Source organism: Lycium barbarum, chromosome 8 (genome assembly GCF_019175385.1).
Source record: "Lycium barbarum isolate Lr01 chromosome 8, ASM1917538v2, whole genome shotgun sequence".
NCBI classification, from domain to species: domain Eukaryota; kingdom Viridiplantae; phylum Streptophyta; class Magnoliopsida; order Solanales; family Solanaceae; genus Lycium; species Lycium barbarum.
The window spans coordinates 121,444,136-121,457,144 of record NC_083344.1 but is presented as its reverse complement, the minus strand read 5'-3'; the positions used below and the strand labels follow the sequence as shown (position 1 = coordinate 121,457,144).

The window sequence follows — 13,009 nt, the reverse complement described above, 5'->3', positions numbered from 1 at the left end:
CGTTCTTGCCATAGAATGTCAGTCGCCGTTTTTTTTTTTAATTAAATGATGCCCTTAGCAGGAAGATCTTCCCAACTGCAGTCAGAGGGTATATACAGTTATTTATGTCAGTTAATTCCCAGACCAGGAAACCAATCCAACTATCGATGCATGGAATACACTTTGTAAGGCTATCAGATTAAAATAAAGAAGCTATCAGATGATTCTTTTTGCAAGTAAGAAGCTTTCAGGTTCTGGTTTTACTCTTTGTTCTTTATTAACCCAGGTTTGCTTTATCTGAAGTTGATATTGGGATTCACAATATAGTGAGAGAAACATTGTTTCTTGGTTGGAGGATTGCCATTTTATGCTTAGTATGAAGGGAAATTTGTCTGACAATACCACGATTCCTGCTTTAAACCGTGAGAGAAATCTCCTTTCACCTCAGGTGATTATATCATTAGATGCCGTGCTATATTGGTCGGAGTTATGCTGTAACTATCATGCATGGGTTTCTGTTATGTGCTTCTTGTTTTTCTAAAAACATTTACAAGTTCAAGAGAGCTAGTATCCTTGCAATTTTCATGTGTTTGAGAATTTTCCTGAAAGATTGGACTTTAAAGATGTTAAATTCACCAAGTCAGAGCACCAGATAATATGATTTCATGGGTACTGTATCTTGACTATAACTCCTCCCTCCTCCTAATAGGCTCATTTCCGCTTTTTTGTAGGAATGTCTGCTAAATATGTCGTAAAAGTTAATCTAAATGTGTAGTTAGGACAGGTACAGTAAAGGGGACACACAAATTTCATCAACAGTGTTAGACTTTTCATGTGAATGGCATATGATAATATAAAGGTACTGCAATTGTCTTTGGATTTCCTAATAACTGCATAATTTGGAAAACCAGAAACAGGCGGATTCAGGATTATAAGATTATGGGTTCCTACAACAATATCAAGTTAAGATACAATAATAACAGGACCAACGGACTGGGTTTCCGAGCTATGTATTCTAATATATTTAATGTACTTTTTAACACAAATACATGGTGTACGGAGAAGTTACTGGGTTCACATGAACCCGTAACTATTGCACTACATTTGCCCCTGCCAGAAAGTATCTGTCATCTAGATGACCTGATCATCGGTCTGATGGAATGGCATGTTTGACGTGCCGAAAAATGCCAAGGAGCTGATTATTTTTGTTTCCTTAAAGACATATGTACTCTGTTCTGAAATTTTCCCTTGGTTGATACTCTTGAGTGTTCTGAATAAGAATCTTTCCATAGCCTTTCCTCTTAGACTTGGGGATTCTTGAGGGATGGTGTGCTTCTCCAGATCACATCTACTATTTTTTTTTCATGTTAACACTGATAACTAAAGAAATGTAGTAGATCCAAATCTGGTGTCCTACAACTTCTGTAGTCTCTACAATTCAGCAGGTATCATTCCGTTGATGACATAAAGCATCCGATACATATCCAACTTTGGTGGCTGCAGTATTGTCACCAAACATGCATGATGCAAGATAAAAATTGGCATGATATATCAGCCTCAAGTAATGAGATTTTATTATGGGGTTATAACTCGTTCTACAATACTAGTGCTTTTCTGTAAAAGAGAGGATTTCACTTTTTGTCTTCTTTGGATTTCTGTTTTCCCTCCAGTCCTGTTCCTGATAAAACACTCTGCTCATAGATGACTTGAGAAAGCAAACACACCAAAATAATCCCAAGAACTGCACCTTTTCTCCAATCAGAAGGTGAAGAGATGAAAACATCTGCAATCCCAATTACTACAAGGCCTATAAATGCAAGGTAAACATTCCTTCTAGTCTTTGATCCAGCATTTTCTCTACTAAGTTGCTTAATCTTCTCCATCTCCTCCTTAGCTTTTGCTTTGTCCAGAGGTCGTCTTTGCCTTAAGCTCTTAAAGAAAAGCCATTCATTTCTTCCCTCCTCCATTTGGCCTTCAAATTCTTCCAACTTCTTTTCATTCTCTTCTATCTCCTGTTTGTTCAATCCTACTGATTCTTCAAAAACTTGCATTTGGTTCTCTATATTTCCCATTATCTGCTCAACAAAGAAACAAAAATAAAATAAAATAAACAACTGTGTTATTCAGATATTGAAATCCAATGTCTATATTAACAGACCCTTGCACCAGCTTCATCTAGTTCTTTGAGGGCATTTTCACCAATCTGGTCCATTTCAGTATTGGCTTGTTCAGCAAACTGTGTTAGATATGCAGATCTTTCATCTAAGTATTCGGTTAAACGAACTTTCTGTGTTTGAAGCAGAACAATTGTGGCAAGCAATTCTTGCTGACGGGTATCTCCTTTAGGTGTAGGATTATCTGAATCTGAATTTCTTGACTTGCATAAGGAAATGAAGGTCTTTTTCCTCTTAAAATGGCTTGTTTTATTAAAAGAAGCCTGTTGGTTAGGTGTCAAAGAGGAATGAATAGATTTTAGATGGATCATTCTTTGAAATTTGCACAAAATTTGGGTTAGGAAGAAGAGTGTGGAGAGCAAAAGATTAGTGGACAATGAGAGAGATGCAATGAAAGAACTTTGGAACCTCTGATTAAAACCACATTATCCATTTCATTTTTCTTTTTTTGAGAAAGAGAAGTGAATTGGTCATTATTTTTGGTGGTCCTTGTGGGCCTTAAAGAAATTTCAAGCTTATGCATTCCTCTTTCTTACATCCTTAATCTGAAAAGGAAAACTTTTTTTTTGGGGTTGCAAATATGTATGTTGCATAAAAAAGGGAGCTTAATTCAATAGGGTATTATATTGTATATATGCACTTGACAAATGAGAATAGTTTTATATCTTACTCTTTTTCTTTCAACTCCTATCAATAGTAGTATCCTTGGTAGTTTTATTTCACAATAAATGTTGTTTTCTTTAAGCTTTATTGTTGTTCTTGTTGGTAGGCCTCGAATGAGTGGAGCCAGTGATTTTAGAAATTCCAACAAAGTTTAGATCATTATAAGTGATGATTTGGTGTGTATGAAGAATCTTATTTTGGTTATGATAAATTATAGTATATCATAAAACCTTACTTGGGTTCAATTTTAATTAGGTCGACGCTAAATTTTTCCCATGATTATGAACTTCAGTCGGAATATTAGAGTAACGTAAATATTACTATGTCTAGTAGATAGCATAGCATTGCTCATTGTTTGTTTAATTCTCAAATGTAATGTTTTAAGTTTTTATCCAATTTACAAAATTTAAAATTGCTGTTAAGTTGGTGACTGGTCTGAAAACTAATCTCGCAAATTCGGACCGTCTTCTACTATTAAAAAAATAGGTGTTCAATAATTAATTAGAAAAATTACAAATTTTATTGTAGAAACTTTTTGAATATTATTTTACATGAGCATCTTTTACATACACTGGTTTCTATGAATGCGCGTTGCACATTAATATTTTAACATCGATATTTAGTTGATTATAATTGCACGTATATACACAGTTAATCAATAATTTGTCTTGAAGATTCATTTTTTATAATAATTATAATTATAATTTTAATTATTATTTGTTAACAAAATTTTGGGTTATTTGATAACAAAATTTTTCGCTTTCAACGTAGTTCCACTTAGATTACATAATAACTCAAAGTAATAGTTTCTTGTGTGCAATCAAGTTATCCGATATTGCAAAGGAAGAGTCCTGAACTAACTTAAACTTTTAAAAACAAAGTACATTACCGACTTAGTTGCTTAACACCGTAGGATTAGTTGATCTTTAATTCTTCTACCTTCCTCATAAATTCTTTTCGGTTGATGTCACAAATTAAAACCGTCCAATAACTAATAAACTAATATCTTCCTCTTCAAGTCCTCCTATTGAAATTAGCTCGATCGGAATCAATCTCGAATATACGGAAGAAGCAAAAGCGCATGATCATATTATTAAGGAAAAAAAAATAACTAACAAACATTGTATATAGTTCCACTAACTCTTTAAATTTAGAGCCGTATTTTAGTAGTTAGCGTCCCTTTACAATTCAATCTTTAAATCAACATATCTCCCTTTCAACTTCCAACCATGCCTACATACATATAAAGATTCTCAATTTAACATATAAAGACAACAACAACAACAACAACAACCCAGTGAAATCCCACAACGTGGGGTCTGGGGAGGGTAGAGTGTACGCAGACCTTACTCCTACCAAGGTAGGATGGCTGTTTCCGAGAGACCCTCGACTCAATAAAAACATAAAAAGAGGTCAGATACGGCTAAGAGATTCAAAGCGATATGGAAATGAAGTAACGCAAGCAACACAGATAACATAGAATAATCAAAGCACAGGAAATAACAGATAATAGCATAATAGCATAAATTAGAGCACAAGAAATTATACTACGATAATGCGACTATTAATAAGGCAGGGTAATGAGACTATCTACTAGCCTTCTACCCTAATATGGGTCCTCCAAACCCTCCTATCTAAGGTCATGTCCTCGGTAAGCTGTAACTGCGCCATGTCGTGTCAATTTAACATATAAAGAGTGAACAAAATATCAACCAACTTGCATATAAATAAAGCAAGATAAAAAAAATAAAAATTAAATAAAAAATTGTTATCTCCTCGGTGTATAAGTGGCTTTTACAATGAAAACTCTTCGTTTAGTATAAGGGATAAGGATAAATAATCTCGGGATTATATTTGAGATGAATTGATCCCATGTTTGGTTGGGATAAAATGGTGGTATAACTAATCCCGGGATTAGTTATCCAGGGATTGTAGTGTTATTTTATCCCTGTGAGATAGTGGAAGAACTAATCTCGGGATGACTAATCCCAGAATAAGTTATCCTGGGATAACTTGTTTCCAACCAAACGACCCCTAATATATAGAGATAATATGTGTTTGATGCGGGATTGACATGATATATTCAATAACACATGCAATTCGGTTGATTAATGTTAATTGAACACTACATCCCGTTAAAGTTTAAATGATCCTATTGTTAGTTGGTTTCAGGTTCCTACTATTTATTTATTAAATGTTACAATTATATCCAATGCGGAACTAACTTTTTTGACAAGTAATTAAATAGTTAAGGTATAAAAGTCGTTCAATATTTTGAAGGATATTTTGGTCGACCAACATTTATATTCATGCTTTAATAATAACTAGTCTCCGGAACGTGCGTGGCACGTTTATCCCAAAATCGTTAATATAGAATTTGTACATATTTTTTAAAGTTCTTTGAGCTATAAAATTGAAATCAAAACATATTAAAATGGTAACAACTTGTAAGCTGAAGTTAGAAAATATTGTAAAGCAGAATGCAGAAGATTTTAAATTTGATGACACAAACGATGCTTACCAATTTCTCATGCATGCCTAATGTTTACCAGTACTGTAACTCATGGGAAGTTCACTGTTTCCTTCGAGATGTACGGCAATCCAAGACTTAGGAGAGGTACCACATGTAGCATTTTATATTTGCCCTGTGAACAATGTTTAGACAAATTCAAAACGTTATCGGACATAAACATAAGAAAACACGGAAATAGTTAGCAGTAGAATTTTTTTAAATAAATAAACAATTGTCCTAGTGGTTTATGCTTTTCCAATTTGGTCTGGCTTTTGTATCTTTAAAATGGTATAGTCTGGAGGAATAGTTCACTTAGTTTCGGAAGAGAGCTTACTCGTCTTTTAAATTGAGGGATGCAGGGATGTGAAGGGGTGTTAATTCTGAAATGTCGTAAACTGAGGGCCGTTACTCGTTTAAAGAGCATACTAAGGAGGATAGATATGCAAGAGACTTAACTATTTATCTACAAGGAAATGCTTTTTTCACGATTTTGTGTTCATCAAGGGAAAAATGGTATACCAAATTTATTGCAGTATAATTTTATCATTAATTAATTGAAATATAAGTTTAATTCTTTACTTAAAAATCTGAGGGCTGTCAAGTTTAGCTAGTTGAACCTTCAGAGAACCAAATGTAGTACAATGCCATAAATATACAGAGAAAAAGGACTTGAATTTTGCTCTTTCTAATTCCCTACACTACTTTAACTTAATGATAAGATTGTAACCATTGTCTTTTCATTTGCTTTCATGTTTGACCGACCAGATTTTTCTGAACTCATAATAATGATAGGTATTGAGGAGACTTAATTGCATAATTATTAGTTGCGAATACTAATAGCAATGTGCCTACTTTAATATGTTGTTTTAATTTTATTTTTTAGTAATATGTGTAATTTCATCTTTGTACAAAAATGTTGCTATAGTAATTTTTGCTTGAAGGATAAAAAAAACCGTTTAACTTTTGAAAGGTATTATCGTAATCCAACTTCCAACTATGGGGCTTCTTCCACTTTTAGTATATTATGATAAGGCCAAACTCATTGACAAACACCTGTGGTCGTCCACTTCTTTCACTTGAGCACCTAAAGTCACCCTTATTCCATTTAGACACTTCAGGTGGGTCATTCCTATTCCACTTAGACACTTTTTACACCGTTATCGGAGCAAAACCAACACCAAAGGGGGCGCCACCTCATTGCACATCCAACCAGGCCAAAAGCCCCAATTTTTAATGGTCAAAACTCCACGAATTTACAAATTAGTGAATTTACAATTAAAATGAATTAGCACAATTTAATTGAGTTGGCACAATTTAAATGAGCTGGCACAATTTAATTGGCCACTTAATCCACCTAGATGATAGTTTACCTACCTATTGTATGCATAAGCTTTGGTTCAGATCGTTACGCTTCGTTATAAAAATTAGGTCACTTGACAATCGACGTAGATTCTCATCATTAGTTTCACTTGACAAAATCAACTAGATAAGTTTGTTAATGATACATCGAGTATATGCTAACTAAGTAAGCTAAGAACTATCAGTTAGTGTAGATTTTACGGCACAAAAATCTTAAACTATTATATTGGAATACCTAATCTAACGAAAATAGCCTAATTTTCACTTGATATTACGTACGTCGACAATGACGAATAAACCATCTCTCTTTTGTTTTCTTTCGTTTTTGATAATTCTTTTCACATTATACCAGAAATATACAAACATATATCAAGAAATTCTGTGATGTTAATTACCTTGTGAAAGTGCTCTATCCTACGTGAAAGTGAAACATAGTCTATCGTTTACTAGAGATCAATTATTCCTCGATTACTTTCTTTTTTATACAGACACAACCAGTTTCCTTCTTATAGTTCCTTTTTCTTTTGTGGTTCTTTTCCCTTTATTTTAAGAGGCAGGAGGGAGGTAGATATACAAGGTATGATACGTGTCACGCCCCGAATCATGGCCTGGGCGTAACACGGCATTCGGGCCTTGCTTGCATGTGTCCGAGCGAACCTCATGGCTTGCTTGTCAACATGGGCATCAAAACAATATAATCTATATGATGCAATTTAAATGAATCATGAAAATGTAATTTGCGGAATAAAGTGTTGAAATTATCTCATAGCATGAAATATCATGAAAACATAATAGTCTGCAAACATGAAAGCACAACTGACTCGGTGAACTAACATCTGTCTATGAAACCTCTAAAACATTTCTGAATACTAACTACCAGGACATGGCCTGGACTACCATAAACTGAATACTAATGCAGACTCTATGTTGAACCCCGAGAGAAGTGGGGCTCACCAATAAGCGGATAACTGAAGTGATCCTACTGCGCAGATGTATGCTCCTGAAAACCGATATCTGCACCATGAAGTGCAGGCCCTGAGCAAAAGGGACGTTAGTACATGGTGAATAGTACTAGTATGTAAAACCTGCTGAAATGAAGAACATGGCACAACATAGGTATAGGAGATGAACTGAAACTGAATGTAACTTGAACATGAGCATGAAACTTGAGTAAAGTCTGAAAACAGTAAATCAATGGAAATACATGTATGTAAAACTGCTTGTAACGTGGGGAACGCTATAGTGTAACCGACAACATGATTCTGGTACTTGCGTCCTACCAGCAGAGCACTCACACCCTGCTAGGGATATGAGATTTAAGTAATAATAAGCATGTAAGGATCCAAACTGCATAATGAAGGTGTTGCCTCCTTGCTGACAACCCTTATCCTACGGTGGCAACGTAGTTTCAGGCTATCTGAGCCTTCTCGGTTAACTAAGCAATTCCCAAAAACATGAACATGATATAGTTGGCTAAGAAGCCCATAATTTTCGTGAAATAACTTTTAAATAACTTGTAATCATGATTTTACGAAATAACTTGTAACATGGTTTCATGAAATATCTTGTAATATGGTTTCATCAGATAACTTGTCATAGTTGTCACACCCTAATCTTGATAGGGCATGATGGTCACCCGACCCCATACTCAAAGCCGAGCGAACCCCATTAGTTCTCGTTATGTTCATAACCTCACTGTACTCTTAAGTTACGAAATGAAATGCATAATGAAAACTTGTCAAAACCATTCTTTTCGTCGTTCTCAAATCAAGTAAGATCTGTAGTCATATGGAATTTGTAACATAATGCATAATGGTACGTCGGCTTGCAGAGCCGCTTACAAGACTGACATCCTATATATATGACTATGTCTGCAAAGTCTCTAACATGCTATATACCATAACGTAGATACTCTGACTCGGCAACACTCCGGAAAGAAATGGAGATCGTCAGTCCAGCTGGAACATCTCCCAGCAATATCCTCTACTCATCTGTATACACCTGCGTGGCATGAAACGCAGCCCCCGAAGAAAAGGGGGTCAGTACGGAATATGTACTGAGCATGTAAGGCATGAAATGCAATTAGGTAGATCATAACTGAAATAGAGATTCCAGGAGACAAGTATGATAATCAAGAAATCGCTGTACCTGTGCATTACAAAACAAAATCATGCATATCATTATCATATACCGTACCCGGACCATTATGAGACTCGGTGGATAAAATCATGTCATCATGTTAGCATACTATCATATCATCATGTATATATATACCGTACCCGGCCCTCTAGTGAGGGACTCGGTGAATAAAGTCATCATATGCCCTCCTGGCCGCCATAACATATCATCATCTCATCATATCATCATGTCATCATATATATATATATACCGTACCCGGCCCTCTAGTGAGGGACTCAGTGAATGATGCAGTGGCACTGTGCACGATAACATACCCGGCCCGGGACTCGGTGAAAGAAGTATTGACAGCATGCACGAGCAGAGTAGTGAGAAACCATATGCATATAAATCAATTTTTAGGACTCAATAGGTAAGTACACTAATCGACACTTGAAGGATCATAAACACGTTTCGAGTCAATCTGGGTTAGCGTAAGAAAGTTATGGACATTATTCACTACAGAAACCTCTACGAACGTTTCAAAGCAATCCGAGACCGCCTATGAAAGTTAGGGACATTAATCCTTATAGAACCCTTTTGGGAACAGAAACTCTTTATGCATTGCTCGTTATTCAATCATACAATAAGCTTGACTATACTAAGTATGCTCATGTCAAGAAGTGAATAAGAATCATAAACAAGCTCGGAATTAAAGAATATAGTTACCCCAAGGTGCGTGTCATACCTTACTTAGCTCTAGGACATGCCAAAAGAAAGAAAGGGTAAGCCTTACATACCTTGTCCGCTTCCTAAGCTAATCCGAACTTAAGTCTCGGCTTTCCCAAGATCTTTACCCTTTCACTTCTCAACTTGGTTAGGGTTGGTAAATTGCACAAATGAATGCTTTGCTTGCTCCAACAACTACTCCACGTTAATAAGGGCCTTCCAATTGGTTGAAATGCTAGAAGAAAATTATTTTTCTTGATCAATTTTTATGGCATCAATTTTGCTAGCCATGGCCGAATGCCTCTATATTTTTCTTGAAGTTTCTTGAATTGTGAAGATGATGAATATGCCTTGCTTTGGTCATCACTTATCTATATATATACATGGCTCCTACAAATATAAAGTGGACACATGCCCCCACTCATGGCTTGAGTTAATTGGCCAAGCCATGGGTGGGACCCACTTAAGCCACACGGCCATGGTGGCTTTCATGACCATTTTTTTATTTTTTCCCTTTTTACCCCTAGCCTTTCTCAATATTTCCATACCACTAATAACCAACTTGTGTATTAAAATAAAATCGGAAGGAAAATAATAGCCTTGCCCTTAACTTATCGCGATTATCTTGAAACATCCGAATGTACAAAATACGGGATATAACAATAGTCTTGCAAACATGTTCTTGATTCATGAGTAATAACAATAGTTCATAATTATATATATATATATATATATATATATATATATATATATATATATATATATATAATTGACTTGAAAACATGCTTGTAACTTGCTACATAAAATCATAAAGTTTCATATAAACATAATGAGAACACATGAGGAAGAATTCATGGATTAAGCTAGGGTTCCTAATAACCGTAATGGAAGATTAGGAATACAATAACGAATATAGATACAAAATTCATGTACATAAATACATAAATACGGGCTACCAATATGTTGGGTTTAATGCCCTAGGGTTTGAACTTCATGGATATCAAGAAACGGAGAATGGGGAAGAACGTAGAGATTCCCACATGTGGATGGAAGTTCTACATACCTTAATTGCTCCAAAACTTGAATTAGAGACTTGAGGTTTGAAAAAGATTTCCTAAATTTGATTCTTGAACCTTGAGATGGGTTTTCTTGAAAACCCTAGATTAGGAACAATAATTTCTTGCTTAGATTATTAGGATATATGTTAGAATTGAGTTGGAATAATTAGAATGGGCTTACCTTGGTGTTCTTGATGATGGAGGAGGGTAGGAGGTCGTTCTAGGGCTTGAAGGAATGAAAAATAATGATTTGAACTGATATGGACGAATATATACTGTTCTGAAAAATTAAATTTTTGGCCCAGTTAAATATTGGCCGTATTTTGAAATACGGTCCGTAATTTGAAATACGGACTGCACTGCGTCTCTTCAGTAAAATGGTCATAACTCTTTGTACAGATGTCCGTTTGACCCCCATAATATACTGTTGGAAAGGTATTTCAAAGCTATACAACTTTCATCAAGGAAGTTTTCCCAAATTCCAAATAAATTTTGAAATACGGGACGTATTTTGAAATACGATCCGTATTTAACCATATGACATCCAACTGCCAAATTCCAGAATGCTCAGAAATCCTTGATAACAATTTACGACTTGAATTACGGGCCGTATACTGAAATACGGTCACTGTTCATGGGCGTAAACCACCATCTTACAACTGAAGAGGAAATTTCCAATTCCCACATTCTTTATTTGGTTTTCTAAGTCTAGGATCATGGTCAAAGCTTAGGTTAAAGGTACGGGGTGTTACAATACGGGTTCAACTTAATTTAGTAGCATTGGTCTAAATTCCGTACATGTGTTAAAATATTCAGTAAATATGTATTGTTATTGTATTAACTTTTAAATACATGACTCAAATAATAAGTGAATTAAGTAACATGATGAGCCCATAAAATTTAAATCCTAATCCGCCATGGGATACGTATCTGAAGGGTGGGTAGAAGGAGCAAAGAGGGATGACAACTTATAAGCTAATGGGACCCATGGTTTGGGTTAATCTTAGCTTTGAAACAATGTATAATGTATCATATTCTGTGTAGGCTAGCTAATGGTAAGTGATCTAAACCATGAAAACAATGTAACAACTACATTTTACCACCTTTAGTAGGTACCAGATAGCTGTTAGCATCCAATTTTCAAAGTTAATTCGAACGTGTATTTTGTTTTTCTTTCTTTGGGTTGAGAAAATGATGATTTGCTAATTTAGTCATTTGAGATGATAACTAACAAATCAGGTTCAGGTATATTATTTTGTAAAATAAAACTTGTAGGGAACTTGAACAGGTCTCTATTATTCTTTCACTTTTAGCCTCTGTATTGTATATCATGATCTTCAAAAGAAGCTTTTGTATTAATACAATATGTTAATATGAAAAAAGTATTTTTCAAAGCTGCCTCATGCAAAGGACGAGGCCTATAGGCAAAGTCTCCACGTAAGGTATAACTCCTAGATCCTTTTTATAGAAAAAACAATTTTCTACTTTATAATTTTGTTGTCTTGCTGCTTACATTTTTTTTCTTTGTAAACATATTATATTCAAACTACGGGAAGAAAATAATATGCTCTATTATGGGAATTTTGTTATAATTAATTTCTCTGCCTCCACTCTTGTGTTATTACTCCCTTTCAGTGCTTAAAACACTGGCTTCATCTTTACTAAATCACTGATATTATTTGTGTTTCAAGTCTGCCGATACTAAGTCTAAAAAATTTCTTGCATTCTGTCGCGCGCGTTGTATCTCCTCGTTCTTCTTGAGATAAGATAAAAGACTAGATATGGCATCCAATCGGCAATCTTTAAATTGTTAGAGAGATAGCGTGCACTTTTATTTATTTAATCATACTATATATGTTTCAATAACTTGTCACAATATTATTTTCTATTTCGAATTTCAGAGAAAAAAAAAGACATATTGATAGAAAATACATTTTGGACATAAGTGAACCCCAAAACTATATTATGAGTTGATCAGAATTGTCCAAGATCATATAAAGAAATCAATCACATTTATAACCAATGTGGGACTCAACTACCCCCACACACCGAGGAACAAATATCTAGAGTGCGGACAAAACAATATGTGGGTCCAAAAAGATTAAAAAGATGAATTTTGAATCTAACTCAAATCGAAAGGTAGCTCATGAGATGATGAAGATTGTCCAAGAATCATTACAGAAATTAATCCAGTTTCATCCAAGGCAGCTCATGTTTCAGATGCATCAGAGATTACTTTTAGATATTCATTTATTTGGTTGCATTAAGATAAGTAATATAATCAATGAAGGAATTAATCAGGTACTGAAAAATGAATTTCTTTTTTAAGTTTAGAGTACACAAGAAAATACAGTCTCTCAACAGCTTAACATGGGGTCCACTTAATAAACTTTATGTAACATGCAAGAAATTGGCTAAGA

At 34.8% G+C, this 13,009-nt stretch overlaps 1 protein-coding gene across 1 annotated transcript; it reads right to left on the bottom strand.

The window, feature by feature from the left end:
* Nucleotides 1–973: 973 nt before the first annotated feature.
* Nucleotides 974–2,602, bottom strand: LOC132607011 (uncharacterized). Its single transcript, XM_060320793.1, has 2 exons — nt 2,138–2,602; nt 974–2,054 (listed from the first exon to the last, which is right to left on the bottom strand). Exons 1-2 carry the CDS (start codon nt 2,462–2,464, stop codon nt 1,611–1,613), a joined length of 771 nt encoding a protein of 256 aa, XP_060176776.1. The 5' UTR covers nt 2,465–2,602; the 3' UTR covers nt 974–1,610.
* Nucleotides 2,603–13,009: the final 10,407 nt, after the last annotated feature.